Here is a 23,436-nt window from a genome sequence, read left to right on the forward strand (position 1 = left end):
GTGTGGAAGCAGGCAGCTTGCTCCTACGGCACCAGACACTGGTCCCGGCACCGTGGTTCTCACTTGCCCTCGGACAGCCGGTTCGTCTTCTCCCCAGTCGTGTGTCTTCCTCGTCTTTCCACCTCTGTCTTCCACAAGCTGGGCCAGGACTTGTCTCATAATCAAGTCACTTAGAGGCCCTGCAGTTGAGCCTCGTGCTGGTTGTAAAAGCCGGATATTCAGTGGGAAGGGGTAGCTGGGGTCTTAGCTACCTTGGCTTTAACACTCAGTATGACCGAGGGGGATGTTCCCGTCCCCACCTTCTCCCCTAAGCGTGTTGGCACCTTCCCCTTGAGGCCTCATGGTTTGGCAGTCACTGTGATGGTGACGTTTACTGGAGCCCCCGGGGATTGTTGTGCAGGATGCGAACCTGGGGTGGTGGGTGGTGGTTCAGTGCCTACAAAGAACAGACACAAGCAAAGGAGAGAGAGATGCCCTGGGGGTGCCCCAGATTGTTCCCAGAGGACAAGAGAGACTGAGCATCACGCGTGAAACTCAGGACTGTTTCCTGGCTTTGGGGATGAAATCGAGCTTACCTGTCATTGCCTCGGGGCCACCCCTTGAACCCTGATATTGGTGACTTTGCTCCCTGAGGGTGAAGTGTGAGAGTCAAGTTAGTGGCAATTACACTCTCCCAGCCTTCCTGACCTCCAGAATGACTGGGCTTCCATACTCACCTGGGAACAGGCAACCGCCCAAGGCCGGTAGGAAGAAAGGGAAGAGGTGCGTTTCTTGAGCAACCAGCACAGGTGTTGGGAGAATAACCCTCCCTTCCCTGACACTCAGGAACCCAGAAGGGGGTGGCCCTAGATGCCCGAGGTTGGGGGTTGGAGTCCTGATGGACATCTAGCACTGGGGAGAGGTCACAACTAAGGAAGAGCCTAGATTCCTTGCCCAGGGGAGACTATATCTTATGGGGCCACCTTACAGGGTCAAGCAACCCTGCCCTTGAGCTTCCCACTCACAGGGGAAGGTGTCCAGGTGCCGGGCAGCATACTGGAACACCAGCAGAGAGGTCACCGTTGCCACTACCATTCCTGTTCCTGCCGCATCCAGCACTGCAGGATAGGCGCTGAAGGGGGTGGTCCGCTAGGCGGGGTTGCACGGGATAGGTTTAGAGCCGCTGCTGATCTTGGCAACAGTGGCTTATAGGGTACCAAGCAGGCTGTGCCCTGCTCATCCGGTTCCCCCTCCACCTGAGGTGGGTCATCAAGAGCAAGCCTCGACACAGAGAATCTGGAGACCAGCTCTCTCCCCAGGAAAGAGATGCTCTGCGTGCCTGTATTCTTGAGGTTTTGAGTCCCCAGCCAAGTCCCCTACATCTGGCACGGGAGGCAGCAGGCCAGTTATCTCGGCAGCCTGGGGCTGAAGGAAAGGATGCCTTAACGCAAGGAATTCCCAGCGTGGAGAAAGAGCAGCAGGAAGCCAAGAGCCCACCTCTGTCCCAGGAGGTGAGACTGAGGCGCAGAGTCGGGCCCCCATCCTTATTTAATCACCAGCACCTGCACCTCCCCTTTTCCTATTTCTTCTGATTCAAGCCGACTGTGGCTCCCACCCCTAGGCCTGGGCCTCCAGAACCTCCCCGGGAGGGGACGGAGGGGAGAGACAGCAGTGGGGGTCACCTGAGGGGAGGGTGCAGAAGAGGACAGAGGCTGGGGGTGGAGGGACTCAGGAGGAAGGAAGCGAAGGGACAGAGTCGGGGATGCCATGGGGACAGGAAGATGCCCCCGAGTTCGGTTCGGTGGAGCAAACCTGGGTTGCTCCACGGCGCTAGCCTTACGGCACCTGGTGTCTTCACCTCAGAGGGGTATCCAGCTGTGCGGTCATTCAGAGCCAGGACGTGGAAGGCATAGAGGACCTCCGGGTCCAAGCCCCCCGGCCGCCGGCCACTGCTCTCCGGCTCGATGTCACCAGCTGCGGTCTCCCAAGCCCCAGGAAAGAGATGCTCTGCGTGCCCCTGGGCCTCGGACGGCCCATGGCAGCTGCACCTCGCTCTGGCGTCTCCCGTAGGTCAGGCGGCTGACGGTGAGGTGACGTTGGGGGTAGCTGGATATCCCGGGGCGAGGGTGGGGACACACGCAGGCGCGTGCGCACCTACCAACAACCATGTGCGCGCGCGCGCATACTTATTACGGTTTTGGTGAGAAAAGCTGGTGACGTGCAGATCGGGGTTGTGGCGTTGACCACTTCCGTGTAGTTTTAGTCTGTGTTACCCTAGACTTACACACCGCCCTCAATTTCCTCCTCTATAAATGGAGGGACAGGAGATTACTCTGACTGCGTGGCGTCCCGTTTGCCTGAACTCGAGTGCATCAGATTCACGTTCACGTGGGGCTTGTGCTCTTTGAGGCCCTGTGTCTGAGAAAGATAACGCCTCCAAGTTTTGGAGCAGGGAATCCCTGTGCCTTTCCACCTTAAGGGCAATGGCTGGAGGTTCCCCATCCCCCTCTCCACACACACGCCACCCCTCACTCACTCAGCACCTACAGCGGGATGCTCCGACTGCTGTAGCCCAAGGCATTTCGGGCCTTGCACTGGCAGGTGCCACTGTGGCGTGCTGGGTGCGCACCCCGGACACTCAGGCGCAGCTGGGCACCCTCAGGGTGCAGCATGAACCCCGAAGTGCCTGGCTCCACCTGCCGTTGCTGGGATCCCAGCCAGAGGAGCTGGGCAGGTGGCGTGCCCCCGAGGAGGGCACATCCCAGCCAGGCGTCTCCCCCCCTCCAGCGCTGACACCCAGGGCTCAGCCACTGCCAGCTGTGGGGCTTCCACAGGGACAGAGAGGGTAAGCTAGAAGGTGCCCCCTGTGTCTGGGCTAGTGGAGAGGCTTGGAGGTGAGGTGCTGGCCGGCCGTGGAGGGGATGGTGGGGCACAGAGGAGACGGGGCCTGTGGGGTTGACAGTGAAGCCTGTCACGGCCCGGTCTGCCTCCTCTTACAGGCTCTCATTCTATGCCGAATTCCTGTCACCATCTGCTCCAGGCTTTACTGATAGCAGCTGTGTTCCTCGATGCTCCTCCCCCACCCGACCACAGAGCAGCTCCTACAGGTGGGGCCCCTGCCCTATTCACCGCTGCATTAAGCACCTCCTCCTAGCACATGGCAAAGGGCCTCCTTCCCCGTAAAGGCCCACAACCTCTCCACCAGGGCACAGGACCGGACCCATAGCAGGTGCTCAGTTTTTATGGCCTGACTCCTAGAGACCCAGGGTTTCAGGTGTCCGTGAATCTCCTATGATGGAATTTCCAGTCCCGAGACTGAGTAAGAAGGGAAGGAAATATTTTGAGCGGTGGACCTCCCTGAAAACATGCTAGTCACCCAACGTTTGGAGACCAAGACATGAATCATTTTGTGACAATTGTTCTATGTGACAGCTCTGCTGCTTTTGCTTTTCTGAAATTTTTACTTCGATATTTAATTCTTTTTTTCTTGAGTTGGCAATAAATAGGAGTGCCAGGGCCAGACGAAGACAGAGGAAGAAATCAGACCAAAAACGAATAGAGGGGGTGGGAGAGGCAGAGAGAGACCTCTGGCACCTGAAACATTAATGCAAGTCAAGGATATAGTCAGGCACCTCTCATGCAAATTGATGCAAATGAGGGTGACAGAATCCCTCATGGTCTAGATGGTGCTGTCCAGTAATGGCTCCCCCCCTCCAAACACACATGTGCCTATTTAGCACTTGAAATGTGGCCAGTCCACGTTGAGATGTGCTGTCACTATAAATACACACACCAGATTTTGAAGACAGCAAGAAAAAAAAAAGAATGTAAAATATCTCATTAATAATTTTATCATTACATGTGGAAATGATAACATATTGGATATGTCAAGCTAAATAAAACGTTTCACTGTTTCTTTTTACTTTTTTAAGTGTGGCTACTAGAAATTTTTAAATTTTATATATATATATGGCTCACATTATATTTTTATTGGACAATACAGACCTAGACCAAGCCCCCTGACTGTATGGATCAAAAACTTTGAGTCCCTGGGAGGTGAGGTGACACAGTGTCTTCACTTACTTTGCATTCCAGCACAGCTGTCCCCCAGAGCCCCTCATCCTGATTCCAAAGGGCTGCTGCTCCCACCCCGCCCCAGAACCGAGTCTCCAGCCCCCACTCACCTAGCTGGAGCCGGCCGAGGGCGTCGGGTGAGTGGGTGAGTGCCCAGGCACGTGAATTCTCTGCCAGCCAGGTCGTCCTGGGCCTGGAGGAGGTGGACGGCCAGCGAGGAGCGGCTGCCGGTGCCGAGGTCGGCTGCCGTCCATCAGACCAGCTCGGCACAGCAGGGGGTTCCAGGCCGCTCACAGCTCAGCGTGATGAACTGGTCTCTGATCGTGGCCATGGTCCAGCAGGTGGGGCTCCAGAGGGGCTGCCCTAGGTAGGGAACACGGCTCGGCATGGCCCTACAGGAGGAGGAATGGCCGGCAGGCCTACCCATCCTTCCCTCCTTCATTTACTGTTTCACTCGCTCATTCCTCCATGTACACAGTCGCTCGATCATTCATTCATTCGCCATTTATTGAGGGCCGACCACGTGCCAGGGAAATAGTGGGAACAGATGCTAAGCAAACAATTGCAATACAATCTGATGAGTGCTAGAGTACAGGTAGAAAGACAAACTCTCTGGGGCTTCAGGGAGGAGGACTTTGAAGACAGGATGACATGTAAACTTGGTCGTGGTAGACGGGTAGGAGTTTCCAAGGCAGAGAGAAAGCCAAAGGCATATTTCAAGACCAACATGCAATAATAGAGTGGTAGAAGTAGAGGGTCAGGTCGATGAGCGCCTCCCTGGAGGCTGGGAGACGGTAAGGAGGGTGTCGCAGGGCTCTAAGCCCAGACTGAGGACAGGGCACAATGTGGGTGGAGACCAGGGCTGGAGAGGAGAGAAAAGCTGGGAGGTGGGGACTGAGCAAGTGCTGTCACCTCCTCATTACACGGCAAGTCCTGGAGCTTGTGGTCTGGGGTCCCTCCCCGGATCCCAGGGTCCCACTGGTCTGGCCCCTGCCCACTCCTCTGCCTAGAATGGCAGAGCCCTGCTGTTTCCTGCGTACACTCACACGGCGTGATCCGCAGAGGGCAGGCAGAGCCGGGGCTGGGTGCCGGCTCGTGCAGGTGAGGACCCTGCTGCTGGGGAGCTGGGTGGCTGCGTGACTCCAGGCGACATTGCCTGCTTCCTTCTGCTCCTACCTCTTTCCCAAGAACTGCTCACCTGTCTCCTCCACAGTCCTCAGTTCACAGTTTGCACAGACCACCATCCTTAGTGGACATTGTTAGGCAGAGCCCTAGCTCCTTAAATCCTCTAGACCAGCACTGTCCAATAGGTAGACGCGTGCCACAGATGTGTTAAAATTTCCAAACCTCAAAAAGGAAAAATAACCAAACCCAACCAAGCAAAAAAACACCAATAGGTTTTAACAATTTTAATAATATTTTTGGTTTAACCAAACACATGCAGAATATTATGGTTTCAAGGTACAATCAATATAAAAAGTATTGATGAGCCCATATATATATATATTAGATTAAGTCTTCCAAATCTAGTGTACATTTTATACTCAGAGCACATCTCAGTTAGGTTCAGCCACATCCCAGATGATCAAAGTCATGCAAGTGGCTACCCTACTGGACAGTGCAGCTCTAGACTATGTTAATCTTCATCTTTCACATGAACCACTGATTTCATTTTTAAATTAAAAAATTTTTTTGAAAATATTTTTAGAAGTTAATTAGCTTCGTGTGTTCTCCTCTTCACAGAAATAACTATTCTAGTCTTTTGTCCACTTTTGTACGGATTGCTGCTTCTTCCTCACTGGTTGTTTTGGAAATCTTTATGTCTTCTGAAAAGTAATCCTTTGTTTGCTGTGCGTGCTTGCTTTCAACAGAAGCTTCTGATTTCTAACTTCAGCGCCTCAGACTTAGCACCAAATTGTCACCCTCTCTTCCCACTGTGGCCCCCTCCCTGTTTCTTCAGGGTTCAGCCGATCAAAGGTAGACTTTCTGAGCCACCCCTGAAATTATGGGTAAAATTGTGACTATGAACGTATGCACCTTTTCCTGGTAAGAGGGCCCCATGACCTTGAAAAGGTGAAAACCCTTGTACTAGAGCCATGTTTGGCACCAATGGGTACAATGCCTTGAGCTCCTGCCTACTGGAGCCTCTTGGAGGGCTAGGGTACTCCTAGGGGCCCTGATGTGTGTCAAGAAGCCAAGCCCAGGTGGGTAGGTGGGTGCAAGCCCTGACCCCTCCCCCAAGACCATTCTGACTCACAGATGATATCCAGGAAGGCTCCATCACTGCTCAGCCAGTTGACGGTGTTGTGGGCAGGGCACATGTACCGGCCCAGGTGTGTCCGATTGACGGGGTCCAGCTGGATCAGATGCTTCGTGACCCCCACCAGGGCCTCGGGTGCCTGATGCTCCCAGGCAAAGGCCACGGGCTCTGTGACCTCCCACACTGCACGTGTGGCCACCACGGAGGTCCCCTCCACTGGGGCCAGGTCGCTCAACTGCACCTGAGGCTTCGATACGGACACTGGCCAAAGGAAGGAGAGGCCCTGTGTTTGTTATCACAGACCCGGGTCCTGCCCAGCTGTGTCCAGCAGCCCAGGGCTTGCTGGCAGGGTTTGGCCTACCCACCGGGCCCTGAGCATCCCTTCTTCATGATCCCAGGCTTCCCCACTGCCTGGAGGAGGGCCCAGTAGAACCCAAGCCCAGCAGAACACAATGGGAAACACATGCAAGTAGATGCAAAGCAGCATGCAATGCAGCTCAAGCCAGCCTGGGTCCCTGGCCAAGCCCCTCAGCCAGCGCGGCCAGAGCAAGGGAGGGGTAGGTGGTGTGGAGCTGGCCTCCGGCCTCGTGTAGGGCCTGGCACAGGAGGTGGCCGTGGGCCCCCTTCCCAGCTCCCCCAGCACCAGGCTTCTGTTCTGTAGACTCACTCACGGCCCCCAGAGCCAATGCCCTGGCCTCCACCTTAGACTCCGCTCTGCTGGTGACGGCCACGAGCTGCGGAATCAGTGGGCCCAAGGGGGCGAAGCTCCAGAAGACCGCTAGGGGGGCAGACCGGGAGCCACAGGCCAGCTCCACGGAGCCTCCCTGCCCTCCTTGGGTGGAGGGGGCCTCCTCTGGTAGTCCTGGGGTCGCCTGGGGCTGCCCTGGAGACAGAGGCAATGCAGGCTGTCTGGGCAGTTCTGGGGTCCCCTGCTCCCCGTCATCGCCCAGAATCTCTGTTACCGGTCTGCAGGGCGGGCTGGCTGCGCAGGGTTTGACAAGGCAGCATAAGCCCTTTTGGAGTTGGTGGACAAGAGACGGTTTCTGAGGGAGCCCACGGAGCTTCCTGTCAGGCTGTGCTGTAGAAGTGGGTGGGGTGGGACACTGGAGCAGAGGTTCCCATCAGACCTTTTGGAAAGCTTGATAAAAATATAGATTCCTGGGCTTCATCCCAGACTACTGAGTCAGAATCCCCTGGGTTGGAGGGGAGGGGTCAGGGCCCAGGAATCTGTATTTTAACAAGCATCCAGGAGTCGATCTGATGATCAGCCAGACAATGACTCCCGAGACTCAGGAGATGTACGTGGCCGCCGGCAGTTCAGGCCCCAGAGATCGCTGAGTAAGGATCCCAGGGGGATTCCAGACCCACTGCAGCAAAAGGAAGACGACTCCAGCCTGCCGTCAGCACGCATCGAGCATCCACTCGTCAACTGTTAATCACGGAGCACGTGCTCCAGGCCAGGCACAGGCTACAGTGACAAATGAGCCACTCATCCCCGCCCTCATGGGGCTTCCAGTCTCCCAGGGAGTCAGGCAGTAAACAGTCATCATGGGTAAGGCAGGCCAGCAGGCGTTCTTTCCTGCTCGGGGCCCAGCATGGAACCCCAGGACCTGCCTGAGCACCCTGTCCTTCTGTCCCTTGTGGTCAGCATACTGTAAAGAGCCTCAGCAAACTTAAGAAAATAAGTGCGTCGGAGGACAACCGAGCCACAGGGCTCATTCGCACTAGCTTCCGTGGACTGAGTGCCCCCCTGTGCCGTGCCCTGCCCTGGACTCTTCCCCTGCATCACCTACTGATCTTAACTGTAATGACAATGACATCCCTCCAGACTCTGAAACATGAAATCACTTCGTCTAAAGCCACACAGTAGGTGGAGGAGCTGGGATTGGAGCCCTGGTCTAACTCCCAACTTCAGATTCTCCCCGCCGCTGTCCCCGCAGCTTCCCCAGAGAGAGAAGCAGAGGAGACCAGCATGGAGTTGGAGGCAAGGGATCAAAGGCAAGATTCCGATGTTCAACTGATCAAGAAGAAAGACATGTAGCAACTTACCTGGCGGTTCAGCGCTTAAGACTCTGAGCTACCACTGCAGGGAACGCGGGTTCGATTCCTGGTCGGGGACCTAAGATCCCACATGCCCCAGGGCACAGCTAAAAAAAAAAAAGAAGAAAGACAGTTAACCCAGAAACTGGTTCTTTCCAACCTCACGGACACTGCTTTGGCCCACGCTACCAGCATCTCCCACCTAGACTATTGCAAATGTCTTCCCACTGTTCCCAGCTCCATGAATACTGTCAGCTTTGGAGGGAACTTTCTGAAACCCAGATCTGACCACGTCACGCCATGCTTACTCCCTGACAGCGGCCCTCAGCATAAGCTCTTATGGCTTCTTAAGGTAAAGCAGAGTGCTCTCTGTGCCCTGGCCCTGCCTACCCACCGGCAAGAAGTGGCCCGAGCATCACTCACCTGAGGGCCCTGGATGCAGCAGGCAGAGGGGTGCCCGCTGCAGGAGGCTAAGTGGTCAGCTCAGGACCCTCTGACCCACCATGGCCCCGTCTCCTTGGGTGGCTGCCCCTTCGAGGTTCCTGCCTGGCTCTTGGGCTCCCTGGAAGCCCAGCCCTGGAAGAATGGGGGGTCTGGCTCAGGTTGCCCACCTGGGCCCTCCCGAGACCTCCACCCCTGATCTCCTGTTACACTCACTGTCCCAATTACAGGTGAATTGTTTACCAGATGATTCACTCCATCCATAATGCAGAGTGGTGCAGGGCGGGACCAGGCTGGGGCAGACCTGGGGGAGGACCCTGTGCTCTCTGAACTTTGATTTTAATGATATTATGAAATTAAAACGCCGAGCATGGAGGTGAAAAAGGCCCCAACCTCATCAAGTCCAACCACCTGCCCAGTGCAGGACCCCCGTGTGCAGCCCTCCAGACCATGGAGATCAGGAGGTGCAGACACGCCTTTAAATGCCCTTTGACCCCTCTCATGTTTTGCTCAGGTTTCGTGGGGAGAAACCGGTGGAGTGTTGCCAGGAGCTCTGGACTCAAACAGTTTGAATTTGGCTGATGATCCCTGAAACTTTAGGACATTTCTGAGCCTCTCTGAGCTCTAGTTTCTGCACAGATTAATGGGGATAATAGTACCTCCTTTCGTGTAAAGATTATTGTGAATATTAAACAAAAAACTCACACTAGCATTGGGGGGCTTCTTGGGCTCTCATAATGTTCTATTTCTTGTCTTGGGTAGGGGTTACAGTTTACAAGCTGTACCTTCTTTTTTAAAATATACTATTCCATATGCTTGATAAAATTCACACACACACACACACACACACACACACACACACCACGAATAGTGCCCAGCACAGAGTCGGTGCACCAGCTTCCCAAGCTCCTAGCTAGATGTGGCCTGCAAAGTCAGGGCCCTGGGGCTGGAATGGAGACCAGCTTTCCTGCTGTCCAGGGCTCTCTGAATCCCAGCACTCTCTCTCTCTCCCTCTTGCTCTCAGCATGTCCTGCTGCCGTAGCTGTCTTTGAGTGACAGCCTGAGATGAGATCAGAGTTTTCCATTATCTGATGGAGGGGTTGGGGGGAGGGTGAGATTCCTGGACCCCAGTGAGATGAGCTCTGATGTCCGGTGTCAGGTTCCTCAGGGCTCAGCTGGGACAGGAGCTGTCAGAGCTGATGCCAGGCAGGCTCCTCCTGGGCCCAGAGAAGCTCGCCGTGTGCTCTCGGCCTCTCACTTGCCCTAGGACAATGGACAGCCAGCTGTCCCACTCTCACAGCCCACGGCCAAGTTTCCTCCACGCCCTCCACAGGGTCTTCAGCCCCCATGCCGTCCTAACTCAGCTTTGAGCAGAATGGCAGATGTCCCTGGGGGTCAGGGTCCTACCTAGTGGGGATGGCACTACCCTATTTGCCCTACCCTATTGACTATATCCCCCCTCATTCTGATCCCCCCACCCTAACTGGGAAAGCATCAGAACCCTGTTAGACGTTCTTCAGGGAGCAAAGAATGGTGATCTGGCACTGTCGTCCACCTCAGGGTGGGCAGCAGGCCCTGTGTCCAGAGGAAACGTGAGAATTCAGGCAGGGTTAATCAGGAAAACTTTAAAGGAGACTCTGGCTTGTAACGAGGGTTTGTGCTGGCCCTGCAGTTAACCTGTTCTGCTTGTGGAATCAGCCTCTCTACCTTTTCTCCCCCAGCCTCTCTACCTTTTCTCTTCTGTTTCTCCCAGGATCACAGAAGACTTGGGAGCTGCTGTTGAACCCGCTGTGTCTCATGGGGGACCCTGGAAGGCAGAGTCGGGGAAGGAGGTTACTTGTCCAGATTCTCCAGAGAAACGGAACCAATAGGATGTGTGTGTATAGAAAGAGACTTATTGTAAGGAATTGGCTCAGGTGATTACGGGGCCTGGCAAGTCCCAGGGTCTGCAGTCAGCAAGCTGGAGCCCAGGGGAGAGAGCCGAGGATGTAGGTTCCAGTTCAGAGACTGGCAGGCTTGACACCCATGAACTGCTGCTGTTTCAGTTCGAGTCCAAGGGCGAGAAGAGACAGATGCCTCAGCTCCACGTGCTCAGGCAGGAGCAGTTCCCTCTTATTTGGGGGAAGGTCAACTTTTTGTTCTATCCAGGCCTTCAGCTGATGGGACGAGGCCCACGTGCGTGGGAGGGGGAACATTTTACTGATGCAAATCTTCATCTCATCAAGAAACACCCTCCCAGACACACCCAGAATAACGTTTGACCGAATATCTGAGCCCCCAGCCCACCCCCGACCCCCCATGGCCCAGCGAAGCTGGCACATACAGTTCACCTGGCTCTGCCAGGCCAGGATCTGCAGCCTGTCTGGAAGGGAAGAGGAGGCATGACTGGAATGGCAGAGCTCAGGGCCCCGGAGAGACGAGCTGAGGGGGTCCTTCACTTTTTTTTTAATTAATGTATTTATTTATTAAATATTTATTTATTTTTGGCTGCATTGGGTCTTCATTGCTGCTCACAGGCTTTCTCTAGTTGCGGCGAGCGGAGGCTACTCTTCGTTGCGGTGTGTGGGCTTCTCGTTGCGGTGGCTTCTCCTGTTGTGGAGCATGGGCTCTGGGCACACGGGCTCAGTAGTTGTGGCTCGCGGGCTCTAGAGCGCAGGCTCAGTAGTTGTGGTGCACGGGCTTAGTTGCTCCGCGGTATGTGGAATCCTCCCAGACCAGGGATCGAACCCGTGCCCCCTGTATTGGCAGGAGGATTATTAACCACTGCGCCACGAGGGAAGTCCCGGTCCTTCACCGTTGAGAGACAGAAGAGTTCAGTGCTCAGAACACAGCGTTGCCTCTTCATCACCGTGGAATCTTGCATCAGTGAAGAGCAGGGCACTGTGCTGTATACGGTTGGCGCCTCCCTTTCTCCCCTCCTTTCTTTCCCAAGGAGCGTTAGCTAAGCCAGCATAACCTACCATGCTTTGCCCTGGGCGTGCTCAGTGCCGAGTCCCTGGAGCAGATAGAGCTGCAGGCTCTCAGGTTTTGGTCCCAGCTTCTCATCTCCCACTCCTGCTCAGGCCCTATGAGCTCCACCCTCACGGTGGGGCCTCCATCCACAGCCCACCTGGTTCCAAGGGCTCCCATCAGCACCCACATTCATTGCTTCCGGAGATTCCGGAGGGAGGGAGAGGAGATAGATAGTGTGAGTCAGGAGCAATGAGGGGTCAGCCTGCAGGGGTCTCTCAACTAAACTTAGAAAAGAGGAGGCATGAGGACGTGCTTGAGGACCCAGACTCTTGACTAGTTTGAGCTGAAGTTTTAGGGAACCAGGCGGAAGGCTCCGAGTGGGTCAGTGGGACCTCCCTCGCAGCACAGGAGTCCCCACCGCAGCCTTCGGGACATGTGCCCTTCAGCCTCTCCCCTTGACCAACATTAAGTGGGCAGTGTACTAGCAGGACGACCTTGGGCAAGCAACGCACCTGCTCTGAGCCTCATCGTCCTCATCTTTAAAACGAGCATGATAATAACGACCTCTTCAGGGTATTGGAGAGCGAGGATGCAGCCACACACATCCAGCACCTCGTAAGCCCACGGTCCACAGTGCACGTTCAGTCAACGCTCGTTCTCGCCCTCTTGTGTTTAGGTTGAACTGGAATCTGCTTTTCTGACACATCTATTCTAGGGGTTGAGTTCCTCCCATGAAACTTTGCAAAACGATTCAAATCCCTCTTCCAAATGAAAGTCATCCAATATTTGAAACAGCATGTCCAGCCCTCCTCTCCTCTACCTGGGTGGTAATCTGAGCTCCCAACCATCGCCAGGCGTGTGATGGATGTGCCATGTGTTTTCCACCCTTCAGGAGACAGCACTGCTGTCCACATTTCGCGAATGCGCTCAAATTCTCTCCTCTCTTTCCCCCGACGGCTTCATTCCCCACGCCCCACTTGGCTCCCCACCTTTGGGCCTCTTCCATTCTGTCCCCACCCACCTGAAGCTGTGTCACCTCTGAGCTGACCAGGGGTCCGTGGAACCGCTAAGTTCCTTCTCTCTGACAAGAAGACTCAAAATCTTTCTCAGTTACGTACTGTTAGGGTTTTGTTTATCAGTCCAGTAAACATTTGTTTCCTGGCCACCATGTACCAGGGCATGTTGACTCCACTGCTTTGCTGGGCCCTCACCCAGGCCCATGAGCAACGCTGGACAGAACTCAGCACTCTGAGAGGACGCAGCATCTCCGTGGGGCTCCCCGATCCTTGGACGAGGGAGAGCTGTGGCTGCAGCAACTGTCCAGGTTTCCGGCCACTGCCTCCCTTTCCAGGAACCTCCGCAGCGCTATGGGCAGCATCGCGCCAGACTGTGACCCTTGTTAAACTCGGGGCCAGGGGATTCTCATTCCTGGCCTCTTCCTGTCTTGCACTCACATCTCTGCTTCTCTGAGCCAACCTGCAGTCCTGATTCTGAACCCCCAGGCCTTGGGAAGAGCAGAATGTGGAAGGATGGGGACAGCTGGGCTGGAGCAGAGGAAGAAGATGACCCTGGAAATAAATGGCTTTACCATGTGTGTCCACGTGGGCCTTTTTGGAGGCCAACCATAGGCTCCCCCTGGGGACCCCAGCGGGAGATGAGCTGAGGGCTGGAGAGGAAATGGGCCAGAGGCTCCACAGTCCACATGGCTCCCGCTGCGTTCACGGCTGAGAGGAGGGGGGATGGGGGCAGGAGGGACAGAGAGTCCGGCAGGGGTCACGGCTTAGTCACTTTGTACACTGCTCCTTGGAGACCGGAGAGGAAATGAATGGGGCCCTAGATGGAGGGGTGAAGAGAGGGAGAACAACAGAGCAGGGGAAGAAGGAAGGGGAGGCGGGAGAGGTAGAGCCCCCTCGGGGCCTGGTGTCTGTGCCAGCTCTGCCTGGTAACGAGCCCTCCTTCCATCTGCTCGACCACTCTCGGTGCCCTTCCACAAACAGCCCTTCCTGGGCTGCTGTGGGCAGGACACCCCATTTCTCTGGGCCTCCGTTTCCTGATGGATGAACAATGTGGTCGTAGTGCCCACCAGCCGCTTCTCTGAGTTGCTGTAAGAGCTGGCTGCGTGGTGAAGTAGGAGAGGTCTGCAAAAAGCATAAAAACCACTGTACAGAAGTAGGGGGTGAAACGAGAGCAGATCTTGGAATCAGATCAGCGTTCGGATCCTGGCTCCATCATCCACTAGCTGGGTGACAGCAAACAAGTGACTTACTCCAAGTCTCAGTTTTTCCCCTATAAAAGGAGGCTGCTATTAGAAAATTGTTGTTAATTTTGTTATGTGTGATAATAGTTTTGTGTTTATGTAAGACAATGTTTCTATTTGTTTTTTTAATGAATACTAAGATATTCAAGGATGAGATGTCATGGTATCTTTACTTTAAAACACCTCCGTGAAAATAAAATCGATGAAGCAGCTTTAGCCAGGTCTTTAGTTCCATATTGGTTCAGGGATTTTTACGGGGCAGGTGCAAAAGCTGCTTGACACCAAAGTTAGCATTTCCCTGTTTTTGTAAAAGCCTAAACGCGTTGAAAAGTGGTGTTAGGTGTTCTCAGTGGAAGTGGGGGGCAGGAGAAAGGAAAGAGCATTTGGAGGCACTTAAAGTGGAGAGGAGGAGATTTCCCTGAACTGGGGACAGGTCAGAGGTTCCTGGGTCCCTGGGACAGGATGAATCTGAAGGCCAGGCCCATGACCCAGGGGGGCAGAGAAGTGTAGAGCCCCCTGGAGGCTCGGGCAACAAGGTCAGCAGCAACCATAAGGGACCCGAGGTTCGAAGCTTCTCCGTTTTAACTCATAAACCTCCAAGATTCTGCTGGGACCCTGGGAGGGGCAGGGGCTCCAGTATGGAATCCACTTTATTTGATTTTAATGAAATAAAGGAACAGACACTCTTGCACACATAAGTTTGTGGAATGAGATTCACACCCACCTCCCTGCTATTATTATCATTAGCGTTGCTGTTATGTCTATTATGAAATAGCCTGGAGCCTGCGCCGTGACGCCAGGTTTGAGTGCGTGTTGAATGCTGTTCCGCTAGAGGAAAGCTTGGGCAAGGCTGAGGTTCCTCCCCTGTAGATGTTCCAGGCTCTTCCCTGCTCCAGCTGGCGATGGGGCTTCTATCATGTCTGGAGTGACAGTGTTAGGACAGCTTTCTCTGATTGAGGGCCTGGTTGGAGAATTCAGCCTTGGCTGGACCCAGTGGGTGTCTGTCTGGACAGGGCTGAGGGGGAGCCAGGCCAGGCACTGAGGTCTGTGGAGGAAGCCAGGGCTCAAGGAAAACTCTTGCCTCTAACTCCATCTTCAGGCCTGGTCTGCTTCCTCCTCCCCCCTTCCCAGTCCCCCGCTCCCCAGCCTGGCTTGATTCTCCAAGTTCCCTGGCTGGGGAGCTGGAAGGAGGAGGGAGTTTCCAGAATGTCTCCGTAGAGCTCCAGGGGGAGGCTTGGCAACTGGAAATTGTCAGCCATCTCCTTGGCAACCGGCAGCCAAATAATTCTGGGAATGGAGGAGGCAGGGGAGCTCTCTGCAGGCTGGCCAAGAGAAGCAGGCCCTCGGCCCCCAGAAAACTTCAATTCTTTCTGACCTGTGTCAGTCAGGGTCCCGACAGGAGACAGAGGCCCATCAGTCAGTTGAGAAGAGAACTTACTATAAAGAATTGGTAACTGGATATAAAGTTTTTAATTAAGTAGCACAAGAGGGCTTCCCTGGTGGTGCAGTGGTTGAGAGTCCGCCTGCCGATGCAGGGGACACGGGTTCGTGCCCCGGTCCGGGAAGATCCCACATGCCGCGGAGCGGCTGGGCCCGTGAGCCATGGCCGCTGGGCCTGCGCGTACGGAGCCTGTGCTCCGCAATGGGAGAGGCCACGACAGTGAGAGGCCCGCGCACCTAAAAAAAAAAAAGTAGCACAAGAGAATGCTTAGGTGTCATGGAGGTGGCAACTGCTGGGGCTGGGAAAACAAAGGAAGACGCTGGAATCACTGAACCTTAGACATTTCGAGGAAGGGGGACCCAGAGCCTGGGACCCTGACCTCTGAGGAGGAGGCTCTGAGTAGGAAGCAAGGACCCCTGGGCTTGTGCCCAGACCTCTGAGGAAGGGGCTCCTGCCAGCTCGGGGTGGGGTCTCTGGGGCAGGGACGTGGGGGTGGGTGGTGGCTGATGAAGCTGCGAGTGTTGGAAAAACTGCAAACTGGATTCAGCTGCAGCTTCAGGGTGGGCCTGGGGTGAAGAAGCATCGTTGAGATGACGCTTAACGGAGAACACACAGACACAAGGAGATGCCCACCCTTCTTCCTCCATCCTGCAACCTCCCTTTAGCAACTCCTACTGGGGAATCTGCGAGGAAACAGTTGGCAAAGCAGAAATGGGGCTCACAGGGCCCAAGGTCAGCGTCGCAAAGCAGTGGACAGAGGATGGGTGTGGAGCTGAGAAGCAAGACTCCTATTAAAGTATTAGCCACTGGGGGGCAGGAAGTTCTGGTCTTCCAGCCCCAGCTTGAGCGGAGAGAGTGGTGTTGAGCACATAGTAGGTGCTCATCTAATATCACTATCTGGCCTCTGCCTTGTTTGGCTTCTGAAAAGGCACGTGGGCTTCCCTGGACTTACTCTGGCTTGTCTGGAAGAGTTACTGACACTCACAGGCTCTGACAGCTGGAAGGAATTTGTATAATGTTAAAGGTGAAAACAACATCAGTGAAGAAATATTTAGGTAAAAGTGGCCTTAAGAAAACTAACTATAAATCTCTGTGATCAAATAATACATTAAAGGTAAAGGACAAGATAAATAGATCCAGGGGACAGAAATAGAAACCAGTCGAGAAATATATCCCAGTACATCTGGATTATAGTATATGATAAAGGTGGTATTTCAAACCAGAGGGGAAAAGGATAGTTTATTTAATAAATTGTATAGACACAACTGGCTGTCTGTCTGAAAAAACAAAACAAGGTTAAGCTCTCTACCTCATGAGTTATGAAAACCAAGTTTCAAATAGATGAAAGATTTAAATGTATTTAAATTTAAACATTTAAAACAATTTAAATATTGGTTTTATATTTAAACAATTTCATGAGGAAATATTTAAAACAATCTTAAACAATATTTAAAACAATTTAAATATTTAAAACAATTTAATGAGGAAAAAATTAGGAGAATATTTATACAATCTAGGGTTTGAGGAGATTTTTCTAAATAAAGCAGAAAGTCCAGAAGCTATAGAGGAAAATTTTAAATGTTTAAATTTTAGAAGGATAAAAGATAACATATACAAAGTCAAAAGACAAATTATAGACTGGAGAAAATATTTCAATTACCACCAATAAAGAGTTAACATCTATAATATACAAAGAGTTCCTACACACAATAAGAAAGAGAAATGACCTAGTCGAACATGGACAAAACAAATGTCAGTACATTTATGGAAAGATGCTCAACGTCACTAATAGTCAAAAAGATGCAAATTTTAAAAGTGTGACATCACTTTTCATTTATTGGAATAACAAAAAGAATGAGGAAGGGGAAGGGGAAGGGCTGGGGAAGATGTGGGAGAGAAAACACTCTTAATCACAGCTGGCAGGTATGTGAATTACCACGGATTTTTGAGAAAGGGATCTGGTCACATATATAAAAATTAAAAATATGCATCTCTTTGACCCAGTCATGTCATGTCTGGCAATTTATCCTATGGGGAAAAAAAACCCCGGCAAACTCCAGTATGCAAGGTTATGCATACAAAAAATTCCTTATAGCATTTTTTGTGGCGGGTTTTCCCACCATACTAGTAATGGTTGAATGATACACATATATCCATATACTGTAATGTTATGCAGCTATACAAAAGAATAATACACAAAGACAAATGCTGTATGATTCCCCTTTAGACACCTCTACAGTAGTCACACTCATAGAAACAGAAAGGATGGTGGCTGTCCATGGCTGGGGTGGAAGTGGGGATGGGCGATTGTTTAAGGGGTACAGAGTTTCAGTTTTACAAGATGAAAAAGTTCTGGAGGTCGGATGCACAGCAACGTGAATACTTTTACACTATTGAAAGGTACACTTAGAAATGGTTAAGATGGTAAATTTTATGTTATGTGTATTTTACCACAATTTAAGAACAAATAAATTAGAAGGATTTTCATGAGGTTATGTGAGAAAAGCAACTTTCAGAGAAATCTGTGTGGTATTCGTGAAATAAATGGCAATGGATGTACATAAATATCTGTTGGGTAGTCCAGATCTGCTTGGCCGTGATCTGTGTCCTCTGGTTCCAGAGCGCTCTCACCCTCCTCGAAGTCCAGGATTCCAGGCTGGCGTTGAACTAAGCTCACTAGCTCTGTCAGCCTTTGGGTGGCAAAGCACCCTTTAGACTTTTGCCCTGGTGCTCCCCCATCTCAACCCTCCTCCTCCAAACATCAGGTCCCCACAGGCTCTGGTACTGCCCGCCAAGGCCCACAGCTGTTTCCAATATTCTGCACAAACTTTATCGAAATGGGAAGCCCCATTTCTCATCCATCAGGCCCCAGCTCGTCCTGAATAGGTACATATGACCTGACCTGTCAGCAAGGCCTGAGCCAACAATCAAAGGGGAGATTGTTCTGAGCCAGGAGGTGAGATGGGCAGGAGCCTGGGGAGCTGAGAAGAGCCCAAGGGAGTCTTCAGCCAGCCTGGGGCAGATGCGGGTATTCTCAAGCTGAGGGGAGAAAGGGATGCAGGGCTGGATAAATTCTTTAAGGGCCCCTGGTCTGCTCATCTTCTCTGGCCATATCTTCTCTCTCTAGCCTCCAAGCCTCTTCCAAAAGACATATCCTACAGCAGGAGCATCTCCCCATCCCCAAGCTCCAAACTCAGCCCAGTTTCCCTTTCCTCTCATCTCTCACCTGTACCGCAAAACCCCTCTGGGTGTAATAAAAAAGAAAAGGTATCCCTTCACAATTCCACTCTTCCTAGAGCTGCAGGATCATCAAAACTCAAATACTGAAAATAACTTAGAGATCACCTAAGTCTCAACTCACTCTCAACATAGAAACTCCCTCAACAGCATCCTTGACCACTGGTCATGACAGTTGACGCTTGAACATTCTAAGCTATGTGGTCCAATATGGTAGTCCCTAGCCCCATGCGGCTATTTAAAAATAAATCCCAGACTTCCCTGGTAGCACAGTGGTTCAGAATCCACCTGCCAATGCAGGGAACACAGGTTCGATCCCTGGTCCAGGAAGATCCCACGTGCTGCGGAGCAACAAAGCCTGTGTGCCACAACTACTGAGCCTGTGAGCCACAACTACTGAGCCCGCACACCGCAACGAAGAGTAGCCCCGCTCGCTGCAGCTAGAGAAAGCCTGCACACAGCAACAAAGACCCAATGCAGCCAAAAATAAATAAATAAATGTATTAAAAAAAAAATCCCACATCTGGGTATATCTCCAAAGGAAATGACATCAGTATCTCAAAGATGTATCTACACTCCCATCTTCATTGCAGTATCACTCACAATAGCCAAGATATGGAAGCAACCTATGTGTCCATCAATGGATGAAAAAAAAGATAAAGAAGATGTGGTATAAATATACAATGGAATATTATTCAGCCATAAAAAGGAAATTCTGCCATTTGTGATCACATGGATGAAACTGAAGGGCATTATGCATTATGCTGACAGAAAGAGAAAGATAAATTCTGTATGGCATATGTGGGATTTTTAAACAAGAAAAAAAAAGTCAAACTCAGAGAAACAGAGAGTAGAATGGTGGTTGCCAGGGGGCGGGGGTGAGGGACATGGGGAGACATTGGTCAAAGTGTACAAACTTTTAGTTATAAGATGAACAAGTTCTGAGGATCTAATGTACAGCACGGTGACTAGAGTTAATAATACTGTATTGTATACTTGACATTTGCCTAGAGTAATTCCTGAGAACTATCACAAAAAAGAAAGAAAGAAAAAAGGTAACTGTGAGTTAATTAAATATGTGTTAATTAACTTGATTGTGGCAATCATTTCACAGTGTATACATGGATCAAATCATCATGTTCTACACTTTAAACATATACGATTGTATTTGTCAATTATGCCTCATGAAACTGGGAAAAATTTAAAACTAAAACTTCAGTTCCTTAGTCACACTAGCCGCATTTCCAGGGCTCAACAGCCACGCGTTGGACAACGTATCAAGAAATTCTAGGGATCTCACATGTTGCCCTAGTTGCAAGGTAACAAGTTAATCTGCCAGTTTCGTGAACGCTGCAGAAGACATGACTCCAGGGTCTGAGACAAGGGGCTTTATTATTTATAGCGGTATCAGTAGTCAGAGTATCAACATTTTCTTGCTCTAGTTTTCTGAGCTCCAATTCCTACAGGGCAACAGGAAGAGGGTCAGAGATACCTGCTTATATGTGCATGAAGTGGGTCACGATACAAGACAAGAACCCTGAGTTTAGAAAACCTGAATCTTTTCTAACAGGCAGGAACCATGCTGTCCTTTGCTCTGGAGGAAGACACTACCTCTACCTTCCAAGGCTGTTGGCTCTACAAAGGTTCTTGAAAAGTGTCCAGGAAAAAGGGCACTCAGTGCCTCTGCTTGCCAAATGCGCAGAAATGCAAGACCCATGGACAACTGTCTCCCAGCATAACGCAGATATTGAACACTTCCATTGTTGCAGAAAGTTCTGTTGGACGGAGCTGCTCTGAGCAACGAGGAGCTAGCTGCTTTGCTAGGTCCTCCCCATCACTTCTGAATTCTGACCCAAGGAGTCACCAAGAAGTGAGCCAGCATTGGCTCTTTGCATCCTTACGTATACGTTTCAAGGTGTTTTCCTTGATGCAGATGTTCCTTCACATCACACTTCCTGTCTTTCCTAACTAATGATTTAACATGTATGTGGTGCTTCACTCACTGTTTTCATATGCTCTGTGGTCATGGGGACACCGCGAGGATCCAGGATGGTGGGGCAAAGGTGACTCAACCAGGACACTCCTGAGTGGTCCAACACTCCAGTGCAATGGTCCCCGAACTTTAGCAGGCATCAGAATCCCCTGGAGGGTTTGAAAAATAGAGCTCGCTGAGCCCCAGCCCCCGAGTTTCTGATGCAGGAGGTCTGTGGTAGGGCCTGAGAATTCGCATTTCTAAGAAGTTCTCAGGAGATGCTGATGCTGCCAGTCTGGGGACCACACTGAGAACCACGGCTCTGGTATCATGGGAGCGGCTCTGGGCAGCTTGCAAGGTGATACGTGGATGACAATTGTTATCTCATCATGCTTTAATGCATGTTAGAAAATATAACCAGCATGTCAAAGTAGTTATATTTTTAAGTAAAAATAAATTGATTTAAGGATATATTTACACATCTATGCAGTGTGAAGATTGGCAAAGAAGGCGAAGGCAAAGCGTGGTTGGAGTTTGGGCAATACTGATGAAGGGGAAGGGCAAAGGACAAGGATTCAGACTGGCCTGAAGTCCAATCCCAGCTCTGCTGCGGGATGGAAACCATGACCTCTCACCTTCTGCATTTATCAAATGGCATGTTTCCTTGGGAGTTTCCCAGGACTAGTGAGGATCGATTTACTTCCTCCCTCCCTCCCTCCCTCCCTTCTTCCTAAGGAGGCAGGCACAATCCCCACCCTTAGGTCGCCTACAGTCTAGGAGACGTGCTGTCATCTTCAAAAGCTGAGAAATTGTAGGGGTTATTACGGTCCTGGTCCCCACCCTAAGACAGAAGCCATCCCTCCCTTCAGCTGCAGCCCAGGACTCTGGAAGGAGGAATAAGCGCTAGCCTAGGGGATACTGGAGGGTCAGGCATCCTCTCCTGGATGGGCAGAAGCAGCTTCCCTCTGCTCCACAGTCCTTCCCTTTGCGGAAGCTGTTACGTTTCTGATCACGTTGCCTCAGGTTAATAACACAGCTGCTTGGCGAATCCTGAGCCCCAACTCATGTGAGAGGGAAGGACCTGGGCCTGGCCCAGAGAATCCTGGATCTTCTAGAGTAACAAGGCCCTGGCCTTAGTGGTAGTAGGGCCGCAGGAAAGAAAAAAATATGACTTAATGAGACAGGAAAACCAATATTCTTCTGACCATCGGCACGAAGAAACCTCTCTGGGGGAACGCCCTTCAGGGAACTCAGGCCAAACCAGATGGTGAGAGGCAGCCATTTAAACGAGCCCCCTGGGTTCATGCTTTCGGCTGAGGCCTCTAGACTCCAAGTGGTGTTTCCATCCTACCACCAACTCCACGGGTCTTTCTGCTCCCTGCCCTCCCCTGTTTTAATGATCTCAGACAGACATAAAAACAGCTGAGCTCAGCACAAGCGACTGAGACAGGAACATTGCCTCAGGGTCCCCGAGGACCCCAGCTGGGTACCATGCCGCCTTCGTTTCCATTTTGACGGGATAAAGTGAACTCATTTATTCGGTTGTTTTAAGTGAGCTCACACGAGGCAGTGCCAGAGAACGGAGACATAAATCTCTCCCAGCACGTGGAGTCACTGCCAAACACCTTGGATAAAACTTTCTGCCTGCTCGAGACAGTTTTTCACCCCCTTTAGAAATGAGGAGGGAAAAAGTACTAAAAATCGAAGGGAGTTCGGGGAGGGTGTTAGATTCTGGGAATGACAAACGTGTCAACGCTTTGGCCTAATAAAAATTCTTCCAGTAAGAAAGGCAAACTTTTAACTCTGAGATTTTCCTGAGCGTGCTTTCGGGGGAGGGGAGTGGGTGGAGGGCATCGCTGGTCATCTGGCCAGGCTGTGGGTTAACCCTGATGGGGCACAAGGGATTTTCTTGCAGCCCAAAAAGGCAGTATCTGCACCAGAGGTGGGCAGCTTGCCACACTTCACCCTCTGCGCCGTGTACAGCCTCAAATGCTTCTAAATGAGAGCAAACTCACGCAGGCTGTTGGAAAACATTTTGAAAACCCCCAGCCAGAGGGCAACCTTACCTAGGAAGTGCAGTCGCTCAGGGAAGGGACAATGAGTGGTGTGGCCTAGCCAGCCCCTGTGGCCATGGGACCAAGAACTGCTTTTGTTTTCCCTTCACTGGGAGTTCTTTAGAGTTTGTATTCTTTGCAAACACTTGAAAGCAACAAACATGTAGAAGTCACCCACAACCTCACCATTCCTATAATGTATTGAACGGTTTTGTTTCGAAGTCTCTTGTCTACACATGTACAATTCTTTTTTTAAAATAAACTTGTTTATTTATTTATTTTTGGCTGCGTTGGGCCTTCATCGCTGCGCGCGGGTTTTCTCTAGTTGCGGCGAGAGCGGGCTGCTCTTCGTTGCGGTGCGCAGCCTTTTCATCGCCGTGGCTTTTCTTGTTGCGGAGCACGGGCTCTAGGCGCGCGGGCTTCAGTAGTTGTGGCATACAGGCTCTAGAGCGCAGGCTCAGTAGTTGTGGCGCAGGGGCTTAGTTGCTCCATGGCATGTGGGATCTTCCCGGACCAGGGCTCGAACCCGTGTCTCCTGCATTGGCAGGAGGATTCTTAACCACTGCGCCACCAGGGAAGTCCCTAAACCCGTACTTTTAAAGCAAAATTGTGACTAAGACTCCAGGCCCCCTTCCCGCTACCCCCTCCCTTCTTTTTCAGCCAAGAAGTCTCATCTAGATTGGTGTTCTAGAACTTCACTACTCAAAGTGCGCTCTGCAGACTAAGGGC

At 51.8% G+C, this 23,436-nt stretch overlaps 1 protein-coding gene across 1 annotated transcript; it reads right to left on the reverse strand.

Annotated features, from left to right (window-relative positions):
- Window positions 1-338: 338 nt before the first annotated feature.
- Window positions 339-10,143, reverse strand: VSIG10L2 (V-set and immunoglobulin domain containing 10 like 2). Its single transcript, XM_065881622.1, is given in 15 exon segments — window positions 339-436; window positions 576-628; window positions 717-891; window positions 1,005-1,128; window positions 1,820-1,976; window positions 1,978-2,085; window positions 2,512-2,759; window positions 2,761-2,810; window positions 3,398-3,413; window positions 4,175-4,416; window positions 4,781-4,880; window positions 5,100-5,209; window positions 6,311-6,574; window positions 6,834-7,295; window positions 10,053-10,143. Coding segments are annotated over 15 exon segments (2,298 nt in total).
- Window positions 10,144-23,436: the final 13,293 nt, after the last annotated feature.

Source organism: Phocoena phocoena, chromosome 8, assembly GCF_963924675.1.
Source record: "Phocoena phocoena chromosome 8, mPhoPho1.1, whole genome shotgun sequence".
NCBI classification, from domain to species: domain Eukaryota; kingdom Metazoa; phylum Chordata; class Mammalia; order Artiodactyla; family Phocoenidae; genus Phocoena; species Phocoena phocoena.